Raw genomic sequence first — 27793 nt, forward strand, 5'->3', positions numbered from 1 at the left:
GCAGTGATAGCAGAAAGGAAATGTAGAGAAGTGCTGGAAACACGGTCATGGGAAAAGGGCATCACCACGGACACATGTATGTGCCGGGATTTTTTAATATGAAACTTTAAAACACATTAAGCCATTGTAGCTTAGAGTTACAAGTGGAAAAGCAGAGGTTAATTGAAAATTTCTGGTAAAATAAGGCAGAGGCATAGACGTTTAAAAAGTCATGTGGCAGTACATGCCAGTCATCCCAGCACTTATGAGGCTGAGGCAGGAGGATGGCTGATTTGGGAGTTTTGCTTGGTTTACTTGTCTCTGTAATCAGCTTGGCAGCAAGGGTCAAGGCTGCCCCACTGACTCATTGTCTGTAGCAGTTCATTCCTTACTGAGTTCTGAGTTAGAAAGTAGAAGGAAACAGGCTAGTTCACGGAAGGTGGGAAGAGTTTCCTTAGCCGTGCCTGCAGCATCGGACACAGACACAGCTTCCACTGCTGTGATGTCAGACACCGCCACTACCCACACCAAGGTTCCAGTCGGCTGGAGGCCAAGCCTGCCCTGCTGAAAATCCAGCACTCTTAGGTGTGCTCTGAGCATTGTGGACAGTGAGACACAGAGGTTCTCAACCTGGGGTTTGCAACCCTTTTGGCAAACGTCTATCTCTAAAAAATAATTGGCATTACGATTCATAACGGTAGCAAAATTACAGTGATGAATAGCAACAAGACAGTCTTATGGTTGAGGAACTGTATCTGGGTCACAGCATGAGGAAGGCTGAGAACTACGGGCTAGGAATTCTTAGAAAGCCACTGACCCTCAAGGAAGAGGAAATGGGCACATAGTTCTTACCCTATTGTGCAACCAGTGCAGTTTAAGTTTGATGAAAACCTGGAGAATGAATTAAATTCATGGAGGATCATCCCAAGTGAGTCATGTGCCCTGTACGATTCAGCTCTGCAGGAGAAGGACTGTCTATATATACCTCTGTAAATTTCTCTGCTAAGACTGGGCGTGCAAGTATAACAGCCCGACTGGCACAAGCCATTGGCTTTCAACCTGCTACATATTAAAACCATGGACAAATATTAAACATGCCGACCTGTGAACCAGAGCCCAACCAACAAAACAGTGTCTGAAGATGGAAGGGCGCTCCACACGTTCCCTGGGTGGTTATGGGCAGCCTGAGCCAGCATAGCAATCCACCTCTCCCTTTCTGTGTTTGCGCACTGTCTGAATCCCTGAAATGCAAGAGAATAGAGGGTCCCAAAGCAGACAGCCCACTCAGAAAAGGAAGCGGAGGTCCCTCGGGCATGCAAGACCTTTCCCCTGGCCCTCTTCCTTTTTAGGAGGTGGAGGGATGGGGATCCAGTCAGAGCTGTGGCAGCTCTGGTCGTGAGGAGAGCCTGATCACCAGAGCACAGTCTGCCAGCCTTGCCTTTTCCTTGTGTGAGACCCCAGAGGGCACTGGCTTTTCCATAATGTGCATATAGATCCCTTCCCTACTTACAGCATCCATCAATCCATTTGTCTATCTTACCTAAACTCACACTTCTCTGCTGGGTAATCTTAGCTGAGTGATTTGACTTTGTTTTTAAATGGAGAAATATTCTTAAAATTCTCCCCTAAACTACCTTACAAAAAGTAAGTACAACCTGAAATTATAACCTGACCTTCAAATTTTTTCCAACAAGAAGAAACATGGGATAGGAGACAAAGACAAGGTACAAAGATCCCTTTTAGGTTCCGTGAAGCATGGCCAGTCCTTTTGTTCCTTGTTTTTGTTTTTTTAAACAGTTGATCCACTTTATTTCTTTGTTTTTTTAAATAATTATTTACTTTATATATATATAAGTACACTGTTGTTGTCTTTTGACACACCAGAAGAGGGCATTGGATCCCATTATAGATGGTTGTGAATCACCATGTGGTTGCTGGGAATTGCACTCAGGACCTCTGGGAGAGCAGCCAGTGCTCTTAACCACTGAGTCATCTCTCTAGCCCCTGTTTCTTGTTGATACATGATTTAATACTTGTTGTTAGTGGCATTTATAAGTTTTCCTCTTAACCCAACTAGCTCCCAGATAATTGAAACTGGACTACTATATTTAACAAGCTTTAAGGGCACAACAACTGAGCAGTGTTACTCTATAAAATAATCCGGCTACCTCCCAGTCAAAATCCCAGTGGTACTTGCACTTTAGTACTGATCTGGCTCTATGGGCTCCAGTTATTTTCTCAAGATATCTCCTGGACTCTCTCCCCTTGGCTAATCCCCACTTCCTCCCTCTCTCTCCCTTCCCTTTGTCTGGGAGGAAGCCCATCCCTATTCTCTCCCTTGCTCAGTAACTGGCTGATCAGCTAGCTTTACTAACCAATCAGAATAATTAGGGATCAGTGTTGTTCACAACATTGACACTGGAGATTCTTAGGATAAGGATTGCAACCAGATATGGGGACACAGAAATCAGCATTTGAGTAATACAAGGATAACCTTTACCCAGGGCACAATAACACTGTGTCTGCAATGTCAGGAGGAGTTTAGGCCGGAAGTTTTGTTTGGCTTCATTAGGAGTTGGCATTCCTGATATTTGCTTTCCTTTAAAGGTTTTCTAGGGGCCAGCAATTCTTAGGTTGGTTCCTGTCTAGGCCCTGACAAGCAGAAACTCAGCCAGTACTTTGACCTCAGTGTTGACCTGTCAGTGCTGCAGCACTCAGGGAGAGCCCCTTCCACAAGGCTCTTCAAACCGCAGTCCATCCCCACACTCCTCACTGTGAAGAGGAAGTCCACAGGCTCTGACATTTAATGTGGGGGAAAAAAGAAAGTAACCGTGAAGTGGTACTAAAATGTTTTTAGGATACCTTCCTTGGTATTTATACATGGAGCTTATAAAAACAAATAATGATTAGCATTCTAAGGAGAAAAGAGGAGAGAGTGCCAATGAGACTGGGTACTGGTGAAATCAAAATGGCATGCTTCTCCCAAGGGCATCATCCTAGAACCATGATTTCTCTGCCGCCTCTCAGGGTCTCCTGTTTTTAAATGATTCCTTAACCCTTAGCCTCACATTTGGTTTTGTACCCAATTTCTTCTGCTGTGTGGAAAGTTATATTGATCGCTCTACAAAGAGCTGAGTTGTCCCTCCTGTCATACCACAGTGGGTACTTACTGGGTCCTAGCGCTACTCTCCACAAAGACTGAACACATGACTAATAATCAAGACAAGCCAAACTCCCCTGCTCACCAGATGCCTAATCTTGAACAGCAAGACACATACAAGCCTTTCTCCGCAAGGCTACACACCTGTGCCAGCGATGTATCTCAGCTGAAGGTCCAGTCAATCTCTTACAGTGGTCTCCAAATCCAGGGTCAGGATCCTAGGGGAGATGCTCTGGCTGCTGTGCAGATCAAGGTAGTGTCTCTGATGTCTCCACTTCCCTAAACACAAGACACCTCATCTCCCCTGGGGACCTTCCCAGATCCTTTCTGATAGGGATCCAGCCACAGACACCAGATACTCAAGACCTTTTAGAACAAGTCTTTTGACCAGATTGCAAGGGGCTTGCAGAATGGTTGGGAAAGACTAGTAGAATAGACCCTAGGTAGACACTCCTAGAAACAGCTCCGAACAGTTGGGGGGCCATGCCTGCTGTTCCTGGGTGCCCCGACGCTCCCTCACCAAAGTCAGCTGCCATTGCACATGCAGGTCTGGTTAAGGAAAAAACAAACCACATTTTATTCTGACAAGCCCCGAATGCGCATCCTCAGCTAAGACTTCCCTCCACTCAAGGAATATCTATTGAGTGATTTTCCTCAAATTCCTCTCCCTTGATCTGAGATGAAGGGAACTTTCTCAAACATGCTAAATGATTATAATATTTTGTCATACTTGCTTATAAACGGCTAATTGTCTGTAGTAAACCTTAAGAGATGCTAGCTTCTTTACCAATGAGTGCTTTAGACATAGATTCCATGTTGTTCTGTCCAATAAAGAGAATCCCACCAGAGAGTGCTGAGAAGAGAGGTTTATAACATGTGTGTCTGTATGGATTTTTATTTTTATTTTTGTTAGGCGATCTGTCTCTTCCTCTCACTCCTCATTTTGGGTTGTCTTGCATGCAAACCTGCTTCTTGAGGGCTGTGATGACCGCTTTCTGACTATGAGACAGAGGGTCCAAAAATAAAATTCCCTCATTGAGGAAAGAGAATGGCAAGAGTCCCTGATGGTGCCATGAACTACTCAAGTTAAGGTTTGCGGCTGCCGCCTATTTTGTAAGGTGTGTGTTGTGTGTTGGGCAAGACGTGCTTTTGTTACTTAACCAACAACTAGGCCTTTGTGAGATGTAGACAAACACATTTCGACCAAAATATAGAGTCTTACAACCTGTGATAAGAAAAAGAGGAATGGAGAGAGGGAGGAGGAGGAAGGAGGAGGGAGGGAGGGAGGAGGAGAGAGAGAGAGAGAGAGAGAGAGAGAGAGAGAGAGAGAGAGAGAGAGACCTCATTGGCTTTGCCCACAATAGCCCAGAGAGCCAACCAATCACATTGAGATCACACCAGCTTTTGTCCAGTGTCTACCAAAATCCCATAAAATCTTAGATAAGGAAGTTCTAACTTCCTATCTTGTTTGTTTTTTCTTTAATTTCTCACATTTCTATAATTCTTTTATTATAATTTATTTTTCTTGGATATTTTATGTATTTACATTTCAAATGTTATCCCCATATCCCCTCTCCCATCCTTCTTCCCCTCCACCTGCTTCTGTGAAGATGCTCCCACTCCCACCCACCCACTCCCACCTTAACACTCTGGCATTGCCCTACACTGGTGAAATGAGCCTTCACAGGACCAGGTCCTCTCCTCCTATTGATGCTAGACAATGCCATTCTCTGCTACATATGCAGATAGAGCCATGGGTCCCTCCATGTGTATTCTTTGGTTGGTGGTTTAGTCCCTGGGAGTTCTGGGGCATCTGGTTGGTTGATACTGTTGTTCTTCCTATGGGGTTGCAAACCCCTTCAGCTCCTTCAGTCCTTTTTTTAACTCCCCCAATGGGGTCTCCGTGCTCAGTCCAATGGTTAGCTGCAAGCATCCTCATCTGTATCGGTAAGGCTCATATGAAGACCATATGAAACTCGAGAAGAAGAAAGACCAAAATGTGGATGCTTCAGTCCTTCTTAGAAGGGGGAATAAAGGACCATAGAAAGAATCAAAAGAACAAAAAGTTTGTTCTTTCAGAAAGTCAACAAGATAGATAAACCCTTAGCCAGATTAACGAGAGGACACAGAGAGTCTGTCCAAATTAACAAAATCAGAAATGAAAAGGGAGACATAACTACAGAATCAGAGGAAATTCAAAAAAATCATCAGATCTTACTACAAAAGCCTATATTCAATAAAACTTGAAAATCTGCAGGAAATGGACAATTTCCTAGACAGATACCAGGTACCGAAGTTCAATCAGGAACAGATAAACCATTTAAACAACCCCATAAGTCCTAACGAAATAGAAGCAGTCATTAAAGGTCTCCCAACCAAAAAGAGCCCAGGTCCAGACGGGTTTAGTGCAGAATTCTATCAGACTTCATACCAATACTATCCAAACTATTCCACAAAATTGAAACAGATGGAGCGCTACCGAATTCCTTCTATGAAGCCACAATTACTCTTATACCTAAACCACACAAAGACCCAACAAAGAAAGAGAACTTCAGACCAATTTCCCTTATGAATATCGATGCAGCAAAAATACTCAATAAAATTCTGGCAAACCAAATCCAAGAGCACATCAAAACAATCATCCACCATGATCAAGTAGGCTTCATCCCAGGCATGCAGGGATGGTTTACTATATGGAAAACCGTCAACTCAATCCATTATATAAACAAACTGAAAGAATAAAACCACATGATCATTTCATTAGATGCTGAGAAAGCATTTGACAAAATTCAACACCTCTTCATGATAAAAGTCCTGGAAAGAATAGGAATTCAAGGCCCATACCAGAACATAGTTAAAGCCATATACAGCAAACCAGTTGCTAACATTAAACAAAATGGAGAGAAACGTGAAGCAATCCCACTAAAATCAGGGACTAGACAAGGCTGCCCACTCTCCCTACTTATTCAATATAGTTCTTGAAGTTCTAGCCAGAGCAATCAGACAACAAAAAGGAGATCAAGGGGATACAGATTGGAAAGGAAGAAGTCAAAATATCACTATTTGCAGATGATATGATAGTATATTTAAGCGATCCCAAAAGTTCCACCAGAGAACCACTAAACCTGATAAACACCTTCAGCAAAGTGGCTGGGTATAAAATTAACTCAAATAAATCAGTAGCCTTCCTCTACACAAAAGAGAAACAAGCTGAGAAAGAAATTATGGAAACGACACCCTTCATAATAGACCCAAATAATATAAAGTACCTCGGTGTGACTTTAACCAAGCAAGTAAAAGATCTGTATGATAAGAACTTCAAGCCTCTGAAGAAAGAAATTGAAGAAGACCTCAGAAGATGGAAAGATCTCCCATGTTCATGGATTGGCAGGATTAACATAGTAAAAATGGCCATTTTACCAAAATCGATCTACAGATTCAATGCAATCCCCATCAAAATACCAATCCAATTCTTCAGAGAGTTAGACAGAACAATTTGCAAATTCATCTGGAATAACAAAAAACCCAGGATAGCGAAAACTATCCTCAACAGTAAAAGGACTTCTGGGGGAATCACTATCCCTGAACTCAAGCAGTATTACAGAGCAATAGTGATAAAAACTGCATGGTATTGGTACAGAGACAGACAGACCAGTGGAATAGAATTGAAGACCCAGAAATGAACCCACACACCTATGGTCACTTGATTTTTGACAAAGGAGCCAAAACCATCCAATGGAATAAAGGTATCATTTTCAGCAAATGGTGCTGGTTCAACTGGAGGTCAGCATGTAGAAGAATGCAGATCGATCCATGCTTATCACCCTGTACAAAGCTTAGGTCCAAGTAGATCAAGGACCTCCACATCAAACCAGATACACTCAAACTAATAGAAGAAAAAGTGGGGAAGCATCTCGAACACATGGGCACTAGAGAAAATTTCCTGAACAAAACACCAATGGCTTATGCTCTAAGATCAAGAATCGACAAATGGGACCTCATAAAACTGCAAAGCTTCTGTAAGGCAAAGGACACTGTGGTTAGGACAAAATGGCAACCAACAGATTGGGAAAAGATCTTTACCAATCCTACAACAGATAGAGGGCTTATATTCAAAATATACAAAGAACTCAAGAAGTTAGACTGCAGGGAGACAAATAATCCTATTAAAAATGGGGTTCAGAGCTAAACAAAGAATTCACAGCTGAGGAATGCACCTAAAGAAATGTTCAACATCTTTAGTCATAAGGGAAATGCAAATCAAAACAACCCTGAGATTTCACCTCACACCAGTGAGAATGGCTAAGATCAAAAACTCAGGTGACAGCAAATGCTGGTGAGGATGTGGAGAAAGAGGAACACTCCTCTATTCTTGGTGGGATTCCAGACTGGTACAACCATTCTGGAAATCATTCTGGAGTTTCCTCAGAAAATTGGACATTGAACTACCTGAGGACCCAGCTATACCTCTCTCGGGCATATACCCAAAAGATGCTCCAACATATAACAAAGACACATGCTCCACTATGTTCATAGCATCCTTATTATTCATAATAGCCAGAAGCTGGAAAGAACCCAGATGCCCTTCAACAGAGGAATGGATACAGAAAATGTGGTACATCTACACAATGGAATATTACTCAGCTATTAAAAACAATGACTTTATGAAATTCATAGGCAAATGGATGGAACTGGAAAATATCATCCTGAGTGAGGTAACCCAATCATAGAAAAACACACATGGTATGCACTCATTGATAAGTGGCTATTAGCCCAAATGCGTGTATTGCCCTAGATGCACAGAACAAATGAAACTCAAGACGGATGATCAAAATGTGAACGCTTCACTCCTTCTTTAAAAGGGAAACAAGAATACCCTTGGCAGGAAATAGGGAGGCAAAGACTAAAACAGAGGCAGAAGGAACACCCATTCAGAGCCTGCCCCACATGTGGCCCATACAAATACAGCCACCCAATTAGATAAGGTGGATGAAGCAGAGAAGTGCAGGCCGACAGGAACTGAATGTAGATCTCTCCTGAGAGACACAGCCAGAATACAGCAAATACAGAGGCGAATGCCAGCAGCAAACCACTGAACTGAGAATGGGACCCCCGTTGAAGGAATCAGAGAAAGGACTGGAAGAGCTTGAAAGGGCTCGAGACCTATGAACAACAATGCCAACCAACCAGAGCTTCCAGGGACTAAGCCACTACCCAAAGACTATACATGGACTGACCCTGGGCTCCAACCTCATAGGTAGCAATGAATAGCCTAGTAAGAGCACCAGTGGAAGGGGAAGCCCTTGGTCCTGCCAAGACTGAATCCCCAGTGAACGTGATTGTTGGGGGGAGGGTGGTAATGGGGGGAGTATGGGGAGGGGAACACTCATATAGAAGGGGAGGAGGAGGAGAGGGTTAGGGGGATGTTGGCCAGGAAACCGGGAAGGGGTATAACAATCGAAATGTAAATAAGAAATACTCAAGTTAATAAAGATTAAAAAAAGAGAAGGGGGAATAAAATACTCATGGGAGGAAAAACAGGGACTGCCCTCTGACAGTTCCTCATCCCATTCTTCTCCATCTACAGAGGATGTTCCCCCATACTTCGACAGGCCTCCCCACTCCCTGGGGCCTCAAGTCTCTCAAGGGTTAGGTGCTTCTTCTCTCACTGAGGCCAAACCAGGCAGCCCTCTGCTGTATATTTGTCAGGGACCTCTATCAGCTCATGTACACTGCCTGGTTGATAGCTCAATGTCTGAGAGATCTCAGGGGTCCAGGTTTATTGACACTGCTGGTCTTCCTATGGGGTCGCCCTCTTCCTCAGCTTCTTCTGGCTTTTCCCTAATTGAACCACAGGGGTCCCTCACTTCAGACCATTGGTTGGGTGTAAATATCTGCTTTGTCTCAGCTGCTTGTCAGACCTCTAGGAGGGCAGCCATGCTAAGCTCCCATCTGTAAGCACATCATAGCATCAGTAGTAGTGTCAGGCCTTGGAGCCTCCCCTTGAGATGGATCCCAAGTGAGGCTGGTCACTGGATCTCCTTTCCCTCAGTCTTTTCTCCATTTTTTTTTTTTTTTGTCCCTGCAGCTCTTTTAGGGAGGAATAATTCTGGGTCAGAGTTTTTGATTGTGGGATGGCAACCCCATCCCTCCACTTGATGCCCTGTCTTTCTACTGAAGGTAGAAATTTCCCCCTTCCCCACTGTTGTACATTTTATCTAAGGTGAAATTCTCTCACCTCCCAGGCCTCTGGTACATTCTAGAGGGTCCCCCAACTCCTACCTCCTGAGGTTGTATATTTCCACACATTTCTGTAATTCTTAATAAAGCTTGTTTCTGCTTTGTGTATGCCCTTGAGAGTCTATACCTCTAATGTTCACAGGCGAGAGATAGCAAACCTAGAGCCACTGTCTTAAGGCGATGTTTGGTGACTATGACTACTCAGCTCAGCACCCTAGGCCTTTGGGTCATGCACAACTGGGCCATGAAAAGTGCTGCCACACTCAGAGCTCTGGTGTCAGGGAGGATGGAAACAACTGTAGACAGCCTATGAGACACAGAAAGAGGACTATTGCTCTTCATGGGAGACTGGAACATGGCCAGTCTAACATTACTCTGTCTTTATATGCATGGAAAACACTGAACAGATGTATCAAAGGAAAAAAACATATCCCGATCTTCAGCTCAGATCATTTTAATAAGAACACTAAGAGACTGGAGCGTCTCTACTCCAGAGGATATAGTCAGATAAATAATAGCTTTAGAGCCCGTGAGTTAAACACTGAGGATTAGAGTGGTATTCTGAAGGGTCCTCAAGCTCATAAGGGAAATGCTTCACTTTCTCATGAGTGCTCAGAACAAACCACACAGCTTAGGGGAGAGCCACTTGACTAAAGGTGATCAGCAGTGCAAAGCAGAGTTCTGTTGCCATGGATATATTCCTATGGCAAGTACCATGACATTTTGGGGGAGAGGAAATCTGTCCCTTATTTAGAAGGGTGACAGATAATGCAGATGCTGAGATGCACTGGGTTATGGGATAAACTAAACTGACCTATTTATTTTAAGGAGGTCTTAACCTCAGAATGGAAGGAAATGTGTTACTTTGGGGGAGAGATTTTGTCTTTGTTTGTACAGAAGAAAAGCTCTGGATTCCTTCCAAATTGATAACAATCGGATTTGACTGGGGTTGAGGGGGCGCTGAAGATCCTGACTGCCAACATGAGAGAAATCAAGAACAAAACACATAACTTCTATTGCTGATTTCCCAACATGGAAACAGCTCTGAGACAGCTAAGACAGGAAACTGTCTCCAGCCAGAACTTCAGCCTATCACATAGCTGATAAATCCTGGTGTACAAAACCCTCAGGACTTATCCCACCATCCTTTCATACCTGTGCATAGATAAACATTTGTGTTACAGTTTGGCCATATAACCCAAACAAACTTACATGAAGAAAGACAGAGATACCCTCCCTGCTGGGACAGAGAGCACAGAATCATCTCTAACTAAGCTCTGCAAACTTCACATTCTATACATATATTAATGCAGAAATGCATATTGTGAAAGTTTATATGTTTACAGACAGCAATGAAGAAAAAAATGGCCCTAACAAGATTCACCCTCGGGGATGAATCAAATGCTGAGAGACATATTTATTCCAGCATCCTGCTTGATCCTACCTCAGACTGCCTCAACGCTGTTTCCTCAAAAATCTGCATCCAGGACAGTTTCACAACAGCTAGCTAGACCATTCTGCATCACAGGCTGCTCCAGCCAGGATTCAGTTAGGCCCTGAACTTGTTCAACACACAGAGACTGGACAGCAAATCTAACAGCCAGCTTTCTTAAGACTAACCAATATCGCAATTTTCTTAGTGCCCCTCCTCCATAAAGGTAAACAATGGTCCCAGACAGTAGGAACAACACCCCATTCCCCAGAGGCGGGTGGATCACTTTTGGTCATTCAGTGGATGATGGGCGTTTGTTGTCATTTAAGGCGGATAGTTCCAAGTTGTTAATGGTCTTGATCAAGGAGAGAAATAAGGAGGTTAGACTCAGGTATTTTCTGTTTTCCTTTTCCTTCCTTCATCCTTCTTTCTTTCTTATGCCAAGGGGAAAGGGAGAGAATGATTAGAAAGAAAAAAAGGAAACAGAGATAATAGGATAAAAGGGTAGATCATGGAACCTACTTTTAGACCAAAGAACACCAACAAGACAAATCTTTTTATAGTAGTGTGGACTTTGTATGTTGATACAGATTTAGAATTATATTTTGCTATAAAACATTTTGAATATATGTTTCAACTCTTGTGTAAGGCATTGTACCTATGTAATGTGATGTTCTAGACCTTGAAAGCTGCTATTGAAAACTATTTAGGATGATTAAAAATGTAAGTAGTCTGACAAACTCATGGTTATGTTAAATATACCAACTAGTTAGTTACAGCTAGATATTTTCAAAGTTGAACAGATGGTAAATAGCTAGAAACAAATCAGACTTACAATAGATGGTCTTCAAAAATACCAGAGATCCACAGAAATCACATTTAAGGATTTTTTTTCTTTTTCTTTTTTTCTACGGTTGAAGGCACCAAGCAGAGGCATGGGGTGGGCACTCACCCAACAAAGGAGGGGTCTTCAATACCATCCTTTTCTCAGACAACAAATGCCAGAGCCTTTTAACTGTTTTTTTCTCCTCAACACCCCCTCTCCCTTTACCAGGTCTCTTCGCACAGAACCGGCACTAGGACATAGACGCACAGCGAGATGGCGCACAAGAAGCCACCCTCCCAAAGCACGGGGAAGAGGGTCCAGTGAAAACAGTGAACTGCGTGAGGACAAGAGCGCCTGACGCTTCCACAGGGAACCCGCAAACCACAATGAGAAGTGTGCAGGGGTCAGTGCTCTGGCCAGACTGCCACACCCCTGACTTCCACCCCCAGCAAGGATGGGGAGGAGAGACAAGGGGCCCGCTGGCAGAACGAGAAGATGGGTTGCCATTCACAACGAATGACCATTTGCCATGAATGTCCATCCCCCTCCTGGTGTGGCCCGGAGAGAACGCAGCATGTAAGGATGTTTTATTAACAAAAGGCATTTTTGACAATGAGATGGGTCTGCTCCTGGCAGCACCCCCATTCTACTTCAAAGATGATGGTGAGCATTGAAGAACTTCCATATGGAGTTTGCAAGAGAGCCCCTAGGCAAGAAACTGCTGACGGTATGTTGTCCAAACTAAGTGAGACACAGGGAAGGACTGCCAAGCTTTCCTAAGACAGGGTAAGCAGTCCTTCATAATTCCTCCTTCACAGAAAAGTCTGGCCAGAGGCAGAAATCCCAATATCCCTTCCCCGCCCCACAATGGCAGACCCTAAGTGACCTAGCTTCCTTCCACTAAACTATTTCTTAAAAGATCTGCTGCTTCCCAACAGTGTCATGGCTGAAGACCAAGCCATAGCACACAGGTGTTTGGAGGACATTTGACTTAGTTTCCTTTCTATCACAGTATGAAGACACCATGACCAAGACAACTTGAGAGAGTTACAGTTCATGACCATCCTGTCAGGGAGCATTTCAGCAGGTGGGCAAGCAGGAGGCAGGCAGGAGGCAGGCAGGAGACAGACAGGAGACAGGCAGCAGGCAGGCAGGAGACAGGCAGGCAGGCAGGCAGGAGACAGGCAGGAGGCAAGTAGGCAGGAGGCAGGAGGCAGGAGACAGGCAGGAGACAGGCAGGCAGGAGACAGGCAGGAGACAGGCAGGCAGGAGATAGGCAGGAGACAGGCAGGCAGGCAGGCAGGAGACAGGCAGGCAGCAGACAGGCAGCAGGCAGGCAGGAGACAGGCAGGCAGGGAGGCAGGCAGGAGACAGGTAGGCAGGAGGCAGGAGGCAGGAGACAGGCAGGAGACAGGCAGGCAGGAGATAGGCAGGCAGGCAGGCAGGAGACAGGCAGGCAGACAGGCAGGCAGGCAGGCAGCAGACAGGCAGGCAGACAGCCAGGCAGGCAGGCAGGCAGGCAGACAGCCAGGCAGGCAGGCAGGCAGGCAGGCAGGCAGGCAGGCAGGCAGGAGACAGGCAGGCAGGCAGGAGACAGGCAGGCAGGCAGGAGACAGGCAGGCAGACAGGCAGGCAGGCAGGAGACAGGCAGGAGACAGGCAGGAGACAGGCAGGCAGGCAGGAGATAGGCAGGCAGGCAGGCAGGAGACAGGCAGGCAGGCAGGCAGGCAGGCAGGCAGGAGACAGGCAGGCAGGAGACAGGCAGGAGATAGGCAGGCAGGCAGGAGACAGGCAGGCAGGCAGGAGACAGACAGGCAGGAGACAGACAGGCAGGAGACAGACAGGCAGGAGACAGACAGGCAGGCAGGAGACAGGCAGGCAGGAGACAGGCAGGAGACAGGCAGGCAGGCAAGAGACAGGCAGGAGACAGGCAGGCAGGCAGGAGACAGGCAGGCAGGCAGGCAGGCAGGCAGGAGACAGGCAGGCAGGCAGGAGACAGGCAGGCAGGCAGGAGACAGGCAGGCAGGCAGGAGACAGGCAGGCAGGCAGGCAGGAGATAGGCAGGCAGGCAGGAGACAGGCAGGCAGGCAGGAGACAGACAGGCAGGCAGGCAGGCAGGCAGGAGATAGGCAGGCAGGCAGGAGGCAGGCAGGCAGGCAGGCAGGAGATAGGCAGGCAGGGCAGGGGACAGGCAGGCAGGCAGGAGACAGGCAGGAGACAGGGCAGGCAGGCAGGGAGACAGGCAGGCAGGCAGGAGACAGACAGGCAGGCAGGCAGGCAGCAGACAGGCAGGCAGACAGGCAGGCAGGCAGGCAGGCAGGCAGGCAGGCAGGCAGGAGACAGGCAGGCAGGCAGGAGACAGGCAGGAGACAGGCAGGCAGGCAGGAGACAGGCAGGAGACAGGCAGGCAGGCAGGAGACAGGCAGGCAGGCAGGCAGGAGACAGGCAGGCAGGCAGGAGACAGGCAGGAGACAGGCAGGCAGGCAGGAGATAGGCAGGCAGGCAGGCAGGAGACAGGCAGGCAGGCAGGAGGAGAGGCAGGCAGGCAGGAGACAGGCAGGCAGGAGGGGGGCAGGCAGGCAGGCAGGCAGGAGACAGGCAGGCAGGCAGGAGGCAGGCAGGCAGGAGGCAGGCAGGCAGGCAGGAGACAGGCAGGAGACAGGCAGGGAAGGAGGAAACAAGCAGGGGGGGAGGCAGGAGACAGGGAAGCAAGCAGGCAGGCAGGCAGGCAGGAGACAGGCAGGCAGGCAGGAGACAGGCAGGCAGGCAGGCAGGCAGGAGACAGGCAGGCAGGCAGGCAGGCAGGCAGGAGACAGGCAGGCAGGAGACAGGCAGGCAGGAGGCAGGCAGGCAGGCAGGAGGCAGGAGGCAGGCAGGCAGACGGGAGACAGGCAGGAGAGAGGCAGGCAGGCAGGAGAGAGGCAGGCAGGCAGGCAGGAGACAGGCAGGCAGGCAGGAGACAGGCAGGAGACAGGCAGGCAGGCAAGAGACAGGCAGGCAAGCAGACAGGCAGGCAGGCAGACAGGCAGGCAGGCAGGCAGGAGACAGGCAGGCAGGCAGGAGGGAGGCAGGCAGGCAGGCAGGCAGGCAGGCAGGAGGCAGGCAGGCAGGCAGGCAGGAGGAGGCAGGCAGGCAGGAGGCAGGCAGGCAGGCAGGAGGCAGGCAGGCAGGCAGGAGGCAAGCAGGAAGCTGGCAGGCAGGCAAGTATGGAACTGAATCAGTAGCTGAGAGCTCATATCTTGATCCACAAGCTCCAAAAAGAGAGCTAACTGGGAATGGCATGGGTTTTTGAAACCTCAAAACCTGCTTCTGTTATGGGCTTAAGGCAGTTCAGAGATTCACCAATATGATCATTAATAAGTTTTAATGAAAAAGATTTTTTTTCATATACTGGCACCAGTTCTACACCCAGGATAGGGAACTCCTGAATGAAGCGCAGCCTCCAGCCACCTCAGTTAAGTCAAAGAGCACAAGTTATGTTCTATGTGCAAGCAGGACATCTCATGTAAAGCAAGCTTTGGTTTATGAAGCAGAAACAATAGTTTTGTTAAAGTTGTGCAAACCCAGGCAATTTTAAAAACCCTTAAAAGACCTTTACATTTGGAAGTCCTTTTCTTTTTTTTTTCTTTCTTTCTTTTTTTTTTTTTTTTGCTTTCTAGTTCTCTCAAGCACAGTTTTAAACTTTTAAACATAAAGTTAGCCATTGACATGTTAGCCATCCCCAGTGGTACACTTTTTCCAAAGCCACACCTCCTAATCCTTCCCAGACAGTTCCACGAACTGGAGATCATGCTTTTCAAGTATGTGAGCCTCTAGGGACCATTCTCATTCAAACACCACATTCCAGACCAGATATAAACCATGGCCCTAGTTTTCAGTGAAAGTAACTTTTCCTTTTACCTCTGGCTTTCTTCCTCCCTACAGTTAGGACCTCGCCAGCGCCTGGGTAAATCTCACAGTACTTCAGGGACTCCTGTTTGTGCTGATATTAAGTCTACAAAGCCCAGACATCAGGGTCACTTTCTGTCATGAGGACTTTTCTTTTCCTTTCTGCCTCCACAGCCATGCAATTCGCTTAAGCCACTAGGACTTGGGTAGGAAGCAGCAGCATTTTGCATTCTCATCTTTCAAGTTTTATGTGTCAGGATCCCTGACCTCAGGCCTCGGAGGTCAGCAGTGAGCCTGACCCTGGGTTATCAATGCCACTTGGAACAAAGGTCAACTGTGGCTTTCAATCTCATTTACCCCCTTGCATTTCTTCATTGAGTTTTGTTCTCATTAATCCGTATGTGTTTGGGCTAACGGAATTTCTTACCATAATTTCTGCACAGCCAATTTCTGATATCTATGGCTACTTCTTTTGTTAAATATCTTTTAAAAAATATTTGTCTTTACATAAAAATATGCTTACTTGTATACTTGCAAGATGGTATAAAATATCTTTACAGCATTCATTAGCTCCTTAAAAATTCCATTTAAAAACGGACAAAGCAAGCATACAAAACAGAGGTGTAAAAGCAAAGAATGAATCGGCACAAAGCGATTCACATCCCATCAAACATTTCCATGCTATGCAATGACAAAGTACATTTTCAGAGGAAAAGCCGGTATGGTAAGGAATATAAGCAAAAACAATCAACAAAACAAACAAACAAACAAACAAACAAACAAACACCTCAGCTCATAACCATCTAGAAAGGTTTTAAGGGAGTCTTTCTATCCATGGGTAGGCTATGGTAAGCAATGTATTTCAACTTAGCATTTACAAATACTGTGATAGATACTTGAGAAATAACAGTTAAGTAAAATGATGTTTGATTCAAGGAGCCCACAACTGGATGCAGCAGGGAGCTACATAAACCTGTTTTAATGGTCAGATTCTATTCTGGGGGTTTATCCGTACTGGCAATAACTGTTATCAGGTGGTAGCTAGGAGAAGCTGTGAGGTCCAGGGGAAATACTGGGCGATCAGTAGGAATTCACCCGTGAGAGTGAAAGGGGCCTGAGACTGGGGCATAGCCAATTGTTACCGCCAGCAGCTAGTCGTCAAGGTCCTCGGGCACCGCAGAGGTTCGGGCTTCCCGCCAGGGGGAGCCGTAGCCCCGCATCGGCCAGCCGTTACGTTTCCGGGCACCGAGGCCGAGAGCCGCCATCTCCGCCCGGCGCGCGCGCCGCCACTGTGGGTCGCTCCGGTCCGTTACCGGGGCAACCGGGCGCTCCCTCCTTGTGGGCCGCGACCGTCTCTCCGCGCCATTTTCAAACTGCGTTCGTGTCGGAGCCATTGGCCGCAGCGGGAGGAGACAGCGAGGTCGGCGGGTCCCGAGGGCGATGAGCCTCGGGACCGAGCGGCTGTGGCAGCTACGGTGAGGCGCGCCCGAGGAGGCCGCGGAGGGCTGGCCGGGTCGCGGGACCTCGGGGGCTGTCCCCACCCCCTCCCCCGAGGGAGCGAGGCCCGGGCGCTGCTGGGAGGAAGTAGGGGAGAGCGGCGCGGGGACCGTCCCACCGTCCGTCGGTCCGACCGTCCGTCTGTGCGGCCGGGGCCGACCTGGGGAGAACAGCGGTTCCACCTTCCAGGCTGAGCCAGGGTAGGAATGCTTGGCCGCCCAGCCCACGCGCTTTGCGTGGCCCGCACTCTGTTTGTTTTTTAAGCCCTTCTGCATCCGCTCGTTGGATATTTCCGTGAAAGTAAGAGGTGCCCGCTTTGAGACAACAATGCCCCGGGATTTAGTAGACAGACAGCTAGTTGTAATGCGGAACCTACCCATTTCGGTTGTTGTGATTTAAAAGTTGTCGTTCGGATTATAGAGAAACCCTAATATGTACATTTTTTTTACCCCCCTGGGAAGACTTATTGTGGCCCATGGTGTTTTGATTCGTATTCTCATCCTGTCTTCATGAGGGCTGGAGGGAGATGGTTTTCCTGGTACCTGGAGTTGACAGCTGTCAAAGAAGATATATATATATATATATATATATACATATATATATATATGTATGTATATATATTTCTTGGAGTTTGCCCAGCTAATCTATCTTGTCAGGTGTTTTCCCTGTGATCACAAGAGTTTCTGTAAAACACCCGGCATCAGTCAAGACCCTTTTGTGGAAGGACCTAGAAAGCCCTAGGGGAAGCCTCTCAGAGAAGATCCTAGATTTGTTAACGGGAATAATCAAGAAGAGGCACTACTTTGAAGTAGTCCTGTGGTTAGGGAGGTTATTTTCTTGGGACAACCCTCTTTGCTTTATGCTTTAAATAGAAACGGTGCCACTGGTACTTCATCCCACACCAGATGTTTGGGGCATCGGGTTTTGCATGTATTCACTTATGTGTACTTATATTTTTACTAGTGGTGAAGAACGTAATTTTTATTTGACTTAGAAATATGAGTTCTATGGCTACAATTATTTGACAAAGGTTAGAAAGGAGCATGTTTCTAAAGAAATGATCTTTGCATAACCCAATTTTGGAGCAGATTGATAGTCATAGGTGTTTAAAAGACAAGTAGAGTAGCTGGAGGTATAGCTTAGTATGCCATAGACTCAGCGTTTAATCCTGAACACTGTAAACAAAAAAGATAGACAAGCATAAAAATGTATACGGAGGTATTTATATCTGTGCTACTTAAAAAAAAAAAAAAAAGTAAAATTGGGCATGGTGGTACACACCTATAGCCCTGGCACTCAAAGGTACAGGCAGAAGAAAAGGTTGAGGCCACCTGGTCTCCAAAGTGAGTTCTAGACCAGTCAGGACATTATAAGAACTTTGTCTCAAAATAATGAAAAGAACCGATGCAGGAATGAAATTTACATGGTGAATTGCACAGACCTTGAGTGTGAATTTAAAAACTTTCTAAATATCTGTGCCTGGATAACTGACCCCAAATCAATACTTCTATCACTCTGGAAAGAAAGCTTTATCCTTTCCAGTCACTCTCCAGCTCCCTGTGAAGCTGTTATTAGCCATCTCCACAGTTTAATTTTTACCTGTTTCCGAGCTTTTCCTGAATGTAGTCACACAGAATATGTGTGTGGCTTCTTTTGCCTGAATAGTCCTTTGAGAGTCATCCATGTTGTCAGAAGGTATTGACAGCTTCTTGCCTCTTCTCTGAGTCGTGCTACGAGGCATAGGGTGTGATGGCTTGTTCACCCCTTTCCAGGTCTTCTCAGTCATGAGTAAAGCTGCCGTTCACACATTCGTGGTCTCCCGTGGATCTCTGTGTCCGTTTTCTTTCATAAAGATGTAGGAATAGAATTACGGTGTTCCCCGCTAGGACTGTGTTTCACTTTCTAAAAAACTGTCCGACTTGTTCTACCGTGGATTTCATTTGCTGGGAGCCTTCACTGCCTTTGGGCATTGTCTGTCCTTGGGGCTTAACACCAGGAACATGCATGTTAAGGAAAATAATGTTAAGCACCTTTTCATAGATTTTTCTCTGGAGATCTTTTGCAAGGTATCTTTTCAAATTTTTGTACAACTAAAATTTAGTTTAATACAATTTGGGCGGGGGGAGGGGGATAATTGAGGGCAGACTCTCTGTGTTTGCCTCCTAAATGCTGAGATCAGAGTCATGTGCCTCCATCGCAGATCTAGCCCTGATTTTCTTATTGGATTGTTGCGTTATTAAGCTCCAAGAGTTTATTTTCTATTTTGTATGTAAATATTTTCTTAGATCTTGTGAATATTTTCTTTGATACCCCACACACATCCCTCTTTCCTGATGTCACAGAGGTCAAATCCAGAGCTTCACATACTAAGAGAGAGCGACCGTTAAGCCGCATGCAGCCATGCCCTTACATTTTCCTTAATAGCCTGTTCGATGAGTTGATCTCTTCTGCTTCTTCTTTTTTTTTTTTTTTTTTTTTTCGGAGCTGGGGACCGAACCCAGGGCCTTGCGCCATAGGCAGCGCTCTACCCTGAGCTAAATCCCCAACCCCTCTCTTCTGCTTTTATGAGGTCCTACTTATCATGGTTTGTTTGTTTGTTTACTGCCACTAGGGGACTCCCTGTGGGTCGTGGGCATGGCCCCCTGTAGGGCACTTGCCTAGCATGGACAGGATGTTTGGCTACCATCCACAGTTCTGGAAGAAAGTGGAGTTTCCTTCAAGGATCCTCTGCCTTGCCTCTGGGAAATCTTTGTTTCCTTCTAGAATTTTCATTATTTTAACAAAAGTAAAACATTCGGGTTTGTGAAGAAACACGTGTTGTGATGTAGCAGATCATATGTGTTGGATTTAAATCAGTTTTAATATTATAGAACACTGACTACCCAAAAAGAAACCAAGTGACTCATTGGTATTAAAGTTATGTTTAACAGCTTATGGTAATCCTCTCTTTCAGGGCTTTAAGTTTGGAGTCTGACTGAAACTGGTTTTGGAAGCAAGATGACTACAGCTGCAGAGAGAAAGTATATTAACATTAGGAAAAGGTTAGACCAGCTGGGCTACCGCCAGACCCTGTCAGTGGACAGTCTGCCTTTGGTAGAAAAACTTTTCAGGTAAAGATGAAAATATAGTTATTCGTGTGTGTAACCCTTAGTCCGCTCACCGAGTTTGTGGCTGACCTTCTTTTCATGGTAAAGCAGCAAGTGGGTTTTGGACAAGTCCTTGAATCATCTGAAGCTTGCCTCTTCTCTCTTCAGTCCTAAGCCTGGTCCTCAAAAGAGTGCCTTTGCGGTGCAGGGTGCCAGGAATCACTATACCCAGTGTGCCTTCGCATCACTATTTCTGAGAGTTTCCCTGAATGGAATGCACTCTGAGGCTTCTAATAGAGGGCAGAGGTGCTCCCTCCCCCCTCTGGCTTGTCCTTTGTTTTATCCTTTTGCAGTGGTGAGGACTAAACAGGCCCAAGTGAGCTGGGCAAGCCTCTACCGTTGAGCTATACTTCCACACAACCTTCCCCTTAAATTCCGTGTCTGCTGAGCGGGTCTTTAGTTTCTGCTAGTCTAGAACGGCGCTCTGTTATTACTGTCACATCTTACTGTAACTGAAAGGCTCTTTGAGATCAGAGTGGGGTGTTTAAGAAGGCTGATTAGTAGGACTACAAGTGATGCTGGCAGAAAGCAGGGAATGGATAAAGATAACTTATGGTCTTTGATTTGCGCCCTAGACCGCTCATGACCTGATCCCTTAGGTTCCTGAAGCTTGTCTCCTACGTGTTGAGTCAGGTGACACCCTGTAAACTGATGTGTACTCTCAGCCTTGCTGGCTTGCACACTACTCCCTCTGCTTGTAGAGTGCTCTCTCTGTCTGCTCCTGCCCTTGTGCCTCACCTTCTCACTCTCTGTGCTGAGTAGGACAGCCATAGCCGTTACATTTTACAGTCACCGTGCATCAGCACTGACATCTTGGTTTAGTCCTCCTCGCACTGCAGACTATATAAGACCACCATGTTCACTTGGCACTACTATAAATAGCTCATCTGGTCAGCACACAGATGTTTGGTTTATCACGTCCCATGAGGTCTCTCTGATGACTGTCTGAGGAATATAAGCTCTTCATTAATAACCGCATCCCTGTGTCTTTTCTTCTCACAAAACATCTAGTGAGTGAGTGTGTTTTTTTTTTACTGATCTATATTCTGAGAGGTGAGAGAGTGGTTCTGGTTTGTGTCTTCCTGGAGGTAGCATATAGCACACAGTCAGTCCGTATTTACTCAATGAAAAGCCAGTTTCACAGGCTCCACTGTACTAGAGGAGGAGGAAGAGAGGAGAATGAACAGCAGCTGGGCGTGGTAACCCATTTTGTTGAGGGATTTTTAAGCCAAAGGTAAAATTATCAATGTAATTACTTTCAGAACTGAAGGACAAATCAACCAAACAACAATTCAATGTGTTTGTATTTTATAATTTATAGTTAGGCCTGTTTTGAGAAACTTGAGGATGCATTGATAGAAAGAACCCTACTGTTCATTCTTCTTATAAGTTTTGTATTAGTTAATATTAACATTATATTAGGCCTTTTTAGAAATGTACTTTAAGTTACCAAAAGAGTCATGGACATTTCCCTGCCTTTATGTTTCCTCCCTCACCTTTAGTGATCTGGTTCACACAACAGAGAGCCTGCGGCAGTGCAGGCTGTCCTCGGTAAAGGCAGAGAAGGACAGTGCCAATTTCGATTTTGTTCTGGAACCTTATAAACTTGAAAACACAAGACTGAATAAGGAGAATAATGAATTGTATCTGGAGTTAATGAAGCTGAGAGAATACTCAGACAAGCACATTAAAGGTACATGCAACTTTGATGACGATGTTTTTAAAATGAACGCTCCTTGCCCTCTTTGTTTTATAAGTGGAAAAGGCGAACATCCCTTTAAAATACTTGATATGAAAAAGGCCAGTTCTACTAACGGCTCCCTAAATACAGTGTCCTGTAATAAATGAGCGTCCCCTGGCTATGATACGGTTCACTATCTGTGGATTATGCCTTTTGGTTAGGAGTTAGTATAGGGACTGTTAGAGGGCAGAACGGACGATGGTTTCTCTTACTGGAAAAAAAAAAAACAACCCAGTAATAAAGACGTGAGAGCCATGTATCAGTCGCTAAGCAGTGTGTGGGTCAGGTCGTAGACTTCAAAGGTAAAGGGTAATTATTTGGTTATCTTACGGTAAATTTTATATTCAGAATTCTTTAGCTTAAACCCAACTTACCAGACCAAAGCTGTGGTACGCACTGGGTGTATACAATAGCAACAGCAACACGAACCCCCAAGTCTCTTTTCTGTGCTTAGCGAGTTAGAGCAGATTTGTCAGTGGCGGCAGTGACTTGGCTTCCTACAGAGCCTCCGGAAGGCTCGGGAGGCGCCTTTCAAGCTTGCGTGGATGGCTTGAGCCTTAGAACAGTTTTTGTCTTCGTCCCTTTCAGACTTGAAAATCACACTGAAGAAATCCTCACGGGAGACAGCTGATCTGAAGTTTCTGAATAACCAGTATGTCCACAAGGTCAGACTCCTGGAGAAAGAGAGCAAAGCTAAGGACGAAAAAATCCAGCAGCTTCAAGAGAAGAATCTGCGTGCGGTAGTACAGACTCCTGGTAACTCTGGTTTCCTTCCTAACGCACGTGGTCTCGAATACAGAGCTGAGGACTCTACTTAGTTCTCACGAGGTCTATTCATTTAGGTGTAGCTGCTGAGAAAGTAAACAGGCTCAGAGCTTTATGCCACTCCAAGGCCGTCTATCCACTGAGCAGTTCCTGTACCTACAGAGAGAACTGTGGAGTGTGCGCTCTAACTCAGATTATAGCATCATAGGTGACCTCCTCTTATATGTGCATGCACACATGTAAGCTAGAAGTCAACTTCCCGTGTCGTCTTCTGTCGCTTTCCAGATTGTTTTGAGACAAGGCGTCTCACTGAGTCTTGAGCTTGCCTACCAGGCTACACAGGCTGCCTAGCAAGTCCAGGAATCTTGTCTCTCCTCTCTGGTGCTGGGATTATAGGCATGGTACCAACACATGGTTGCCAGGGACTGAACACAGGCACTTTACCATCGGCACAATCTCCCCGCCCCCAGTTATCTGTTGTTTTCACGGTGCTCAAGAAGCACGTGCATCTTGCTGTCAGTGCTCCTTGTCTGACCGTGATATGTTCGCACACAACACTGACCACTGCAAGGCACACTCAGCTTTTAATCCTGCCAAAATCTAATCTAGCTGAGGGACAGTTTAAACCTGTGTGCATATGCCTAACCTGCAGGCATAGAAACCTTATTTTATAACCTCGTCTCATCAGATGTTTCAGAAATACCTTGTTCAGTTACAGATGAGCATGGATATGTACGATGGGCCCACTTTATAACAGGTTAGCTTGTGCTGTTTAGTACCTAGGAAAGTGTTCTGTTTGCCCTTAGCCATCCATCTGTCTCTGCTCTCGTAGGGGGCAGGAAAAGAAACATTGCATTTAGGCGCCAGCGGATGCAAATCGATGAGCCAGCCCCACCCTCGGAAGTCAGCTCCTACCCAGTTCCTCAACCAGAAGACCCGTACATCGCGGACCTCCTGCAAGTGGCTGACAATAGGTGTGTGATGTACTTCCTTTGCTCAGGCTGGGAGTGGGAGAGGTTTGGGAGAGGTATGCTTAGCATGCCCGAGGACCCAAGTTGTCGTCATCGTCATCATCACCATCATCATCCTCATCCCCATCTTTGTAGGCTTGATTGATCACGTGATCACTGTTGTGCTATAAGGTATACAGTGGGAAGGTTTGGGCTTGTCAATTGTCGTGTCCCCATGTCAGCCCAGAACTTTGCATCAGCACTCAATAGATATTTTCAGAATGATTTGTAATGTTTTTTTTTTTTTTACTTCTTTAAAAACTCTGATTTCAAATAAGTCATGCATCTGAGGTTTCTGCCCATAGTTGCTGTAAAATAACTTACCACTGATAAGAACCCATTTCAGTAGAGTCACTGTGACATTTAGTTTCATCTCTAAGTAGGTTACCTTTCACTAGAGTCTCTACTGCTTCAGATATAGCAAAATGCCAGCTGGGCATGAGTAGATTCCTAACATCATCTGCGATTCTTATCTCATGAGTTCGATGGCCCTGTATTCATCTTGCCTGAAATGTAAATCAGACTTAGCAGTGGATTCCGTTTTATTAAATGCTTATCAGACCTCCGGGGCAAGGCCCTGAGCAAGTGCCCTGAGATCATCTGAGGAAGCTGCTGCTGCAGGCTGGGAACGCATGTAGTCCAGATGTCACTAAGACAGTTATGGATGGTTAAGTGATGAGAGCAAGTTCCAGTGATCCTGGGCGAGGCATCCACACTGTGGGGCACAGGGAGACAGTTCATAAGGACTTTGTGGTTCATATAGAGAACACAGGAGCTTTTCAACCAGTCGTAATATCCAAAAGAGCATTGGTTGAGTCATTTAGTCTCTCCAGTATCTATATGGCTACCTTGACCTTTTGTGGTCTGCTCATCTGTTCAAGGTCCAATCAGACCGCCTGGTGTTATTATTTAGAGAACTGTTTACACTGTAGAAGTGCCATCAGCCTGTGAAACGATGGGCTGTTTTATTGTATGCTTTGGTGTGCACACACATTGTTTGCACGCCGTCTCTTCTGCATTGGTGCTGCAAGCCTTCATGCGTGCTCTTATTCTTAGAGTAGTAGACACCGTTGGCTTCGGTAAGGGTTGGGATGAGCTCTCTGCTACCTCCTTATTGTAGCGCATGCTCAGTTTCTCTTCAAAGTACATGTGCTTCAGGCTTTCCCACCCAGAGGGGGTTATGCCATACCAAGCTGACAGGAGCCATGTAGAGTTCAGATTATTTGGACAAAGTCTTGATTCTGTTAGAACTTAGAGGTTCTAGGAAAAGTAGGCTTTGCTGGAGTCACTTAGAACACTGCGGTTTTCTCGGTTCTTTTTTCTCCAGGAGTATAAAGTAGTTTATTAGGCAACACAGCGTTGGTTAGGGTCAGAAAGCACCCTTATTTCATTTAGTGATGTTGTGAATTTTGAACTGGATTTTCCGTTTCCTGAACCTAAAAATGGTAGCTGTACCTCAGCGTTGTTCCGAGGACCCAGTGAGGCAGTGAGCTGTTCTCCTGCGTGATGCGTGTGGGCTTCACGTCCCTCAGTGTTGACTTCTGCTCCTGTGGCATTAGCTCTCCAGGTGATGCATTCACGCCGAGGCACTGTCCCCGGAGCACAGCCCTGGGCCCCTCCTACAGCAGCGTTGATGTTCCATGTGGCGTCTTGTCTCTTAACCAAAGTCCCTGTTACACTTGCTGACATGGGTCATACGTGTTTCAGGATTCAGGAGCTGCAGGAGGAAGTGCACCAGCTGCAAGAGAAACTAGCGCAGATGGAGAAAGGAGTGCAGGACTACAGCAGGCAGGTGGGGCTGTCTTCATGTCTCCTTCGTGGCTCTGGGCTGAGACGCGTGCGCTCTGATGGAGCGTGACTAGAATAGCCTTTACTTGATGTTACACATTCCTAGTTTCAAGCGTAGCCTTTTTCCTTTCCAAAAAGCTTGTTCGTTGAGTTAATAGGTGGAGTAGCTCTATGGTGCCTGGTCCATTCCCTTATTACTCACTGAGGTGAGCCGTAATTTTAGTTTTAGTCTTTCATTGATTTAAACTATCTCCCTAAATAAAAACATTTCCTCAAATAAAAATTAGAAGTATGTAACTATGTTCATTTCGAGAATAATTTTATTGTAGTGTGGCAACACACTTTTATAATTCTATCTGTTAGGAGGGCCGACAAGATGGCTCAGTGGGCAGAGGTGCTTGCCACCAGGCCCGATGCCCCGAGTTCAGTCTCAGGACCCACATGGTGGAGGGGGAGAACTGACCCATAAAAGTTGTCCTCTGGTCTCCATTTATGAGGGGCACACACAGAATATATAAATAAATCATTTTTTAAAACGAAAAGGAAACAATTGTATTATTATTATTTTATTTAATATTTACTTGGAATATAAATCTTTGAGAGCTCTTCTGAGCTCCTGGAAGTATTGCAGCGCGACACAGGTGTCCAAGAAGGGAGAGCTCAACAGCTGCCACATTAGATCATGCTACAGTGAGCTGTGCTCTTGCCTTCGTGTGGGTGTCTTTTTTTATTATTGGTTCATTTATTTGCATTCCAAATGTTGCAGCGTTGCCCACTTCCTGGTCCCCCCTCCAAGGGTTCTTCACCCACTTCCCCTTCCCCTTTGCCTCTGAGAGAGTGCTCCTCCCCCACCCCCACCCTGCACCCACTCACTCACCCCCCAGCTTACCCCACGCCCCCATCCCTGTTCCCTGGGGCATCAAGTCTCTGCATGATTAAGCACATCCTCTCTACACTGAGACCAGACAGGGCAGTCCACTACTACTTATGTGCCAGGGCCATCGACCAGCCCATGTCTGCTTAGTCTCTGGGATCTCCCAGGGATCCAGGTTAGTTGCCACTGTTGGTCTTCCTGTGGGGTTACCGTTCCCTTCAGCTCCTCAGTCATTTCCCTTAACTCTTTCATGAGGGTCTCCATCCTCAGTATCTGAATCTGTCTCAGTCAGTTGCTGGTAGCATTTCTCAAGAGGACAGCCATGCTGGGCTGCTATCTGTGAGCACAACATGGCATCAGTAATGGTGTCAGGGTTTAGTGTCTGCACATGGGATGGATCCCAAGTTGGGACGGTCACTTGGTGGCCTTTTCTTCAGTCTTTGCTCTATTTCTGACCTTGTATTTCTTTTAGTAAGGAAAAATTCTGGGTCAAAAATTTTGAGGGTAGAGGTGGCCCCATCCCTCCACTGGGGTGCTGTCTGTCTCCTGGAGGTAGGCTCTTCAGGTTCTGTCACCGCACTATTGGGCATTTCAGCTAGTTCACTACTGGGCATGGGGCCTCTCACATTCCAGTTCTCTGGGACTTTCTAGAGGTCCCCCCGCCCCCAACCCCTGCAACTGCGTATGTCCATCCATTCTCCTGACCTCTCGGGCTTCTCTCCTCTCTCCTCCCACACCTGATCCTGCCTCCCCTTCTTCTCCCCTTCCTCTCCTCTCCTATCCAGGTCCCTCTATCTCCCCTTCTAAATGGGACTGACGCATCCTCACTCGGGCCTTCCTTCTTGATAAGCTTCCTACTTCTGGGAGTTGTATCATGGGTATCTGAACTTTTTGGCTAATACCCACTTTCAGTGAGTACATACCATGCACGTCCTTTTGGATCTAGATTACCTCACTCCGGATGACATTTTCTAGTCCCATCCATTTGGCTGCAAACTGTATGACTTGTTTGACCAGCACACTTTCATACTGTGTTCACTGGAGTTTAAACTTGTTAACATGTTTCTTGTGTACATGGCTGTATTTTTGTTTTTTGTAGAATCTGTACATATAATTCTATATGTACCTAATATGTTAGTATAACTGTTAGTTTGCAAAGTACTTTGAAAATTTGTTTGCATTAGAGAGAATTTAAAGGAAATTTAATATCATCAAACCAAAAAACAAACCAGAAACACTTTTGTGAAGACAGTAAAAGCAGTGTTTCTTGACCCACGGGTCGTGACCCCTTGGGGGTCACATATCAGATATCCTGCATATCAGATATTTGTGCTACAATTCATAACAGTAGCAGAATTACATCTATGGTGTAGCAACACACTGATTTGATGGCTGGGGCCACCACCCATGAGGAGCTGTACTATAAAGGGTCAGAGCCTTAGGAAGG

The 27793-nt window shown here is 46.1% G+C and overlaps 1 protein-coding gene across 1 annotated transcript in view; it reads left to right on the plus strand.

Annotated features, from left to right (window-relative positions):
• The first annotated feature begins 17134 nt into the window (after positions 1–17134).
• The window catches only part of Cep135 (centrosomal protein 135), a 68033-nt gene continuing 57374 nt past the window's right edge, over positions 17135–27793 (plus strand). The window contains exons 1-6 of the mRNA XM_032916516.1: positions 17135–17222; positions 19976–20132; positions 21671–21861; positions 22498–22665; positions 23507–23648; positions 25392–25476. Of these exons, the coding sequence (XP_032772407.1) occupies positions 20020–20132; positions 21671–21861; positions 22498–22665; positions 23507–23648; positions 25392–25476 (699 nt within the window). The 5' untranslated portion in view covers positions 17135–17222; positions 19976–20019. The remainder of the gene's footprint in view (positions 17223–19975; positions 20133–21670; positions 21862–22497; positions 22666–23506; positions 23649–25391; positions 25477–27793) is intronic.

This window comes from Rattus rattus, chromosome 11, assembly GCF_011064425.1.
Source record: "Rattus rattus isolate New Zealand chromosome 11, Rrattus_CSIRO_v1, whole genome shotgun sequence".
In the NCBI taxonomy this organism is placed as follows: Eukaryota; Metazoa; Chordata; class Mammalia; order Rodentia; family Muridae; genus Rattus; species Rattus rattus.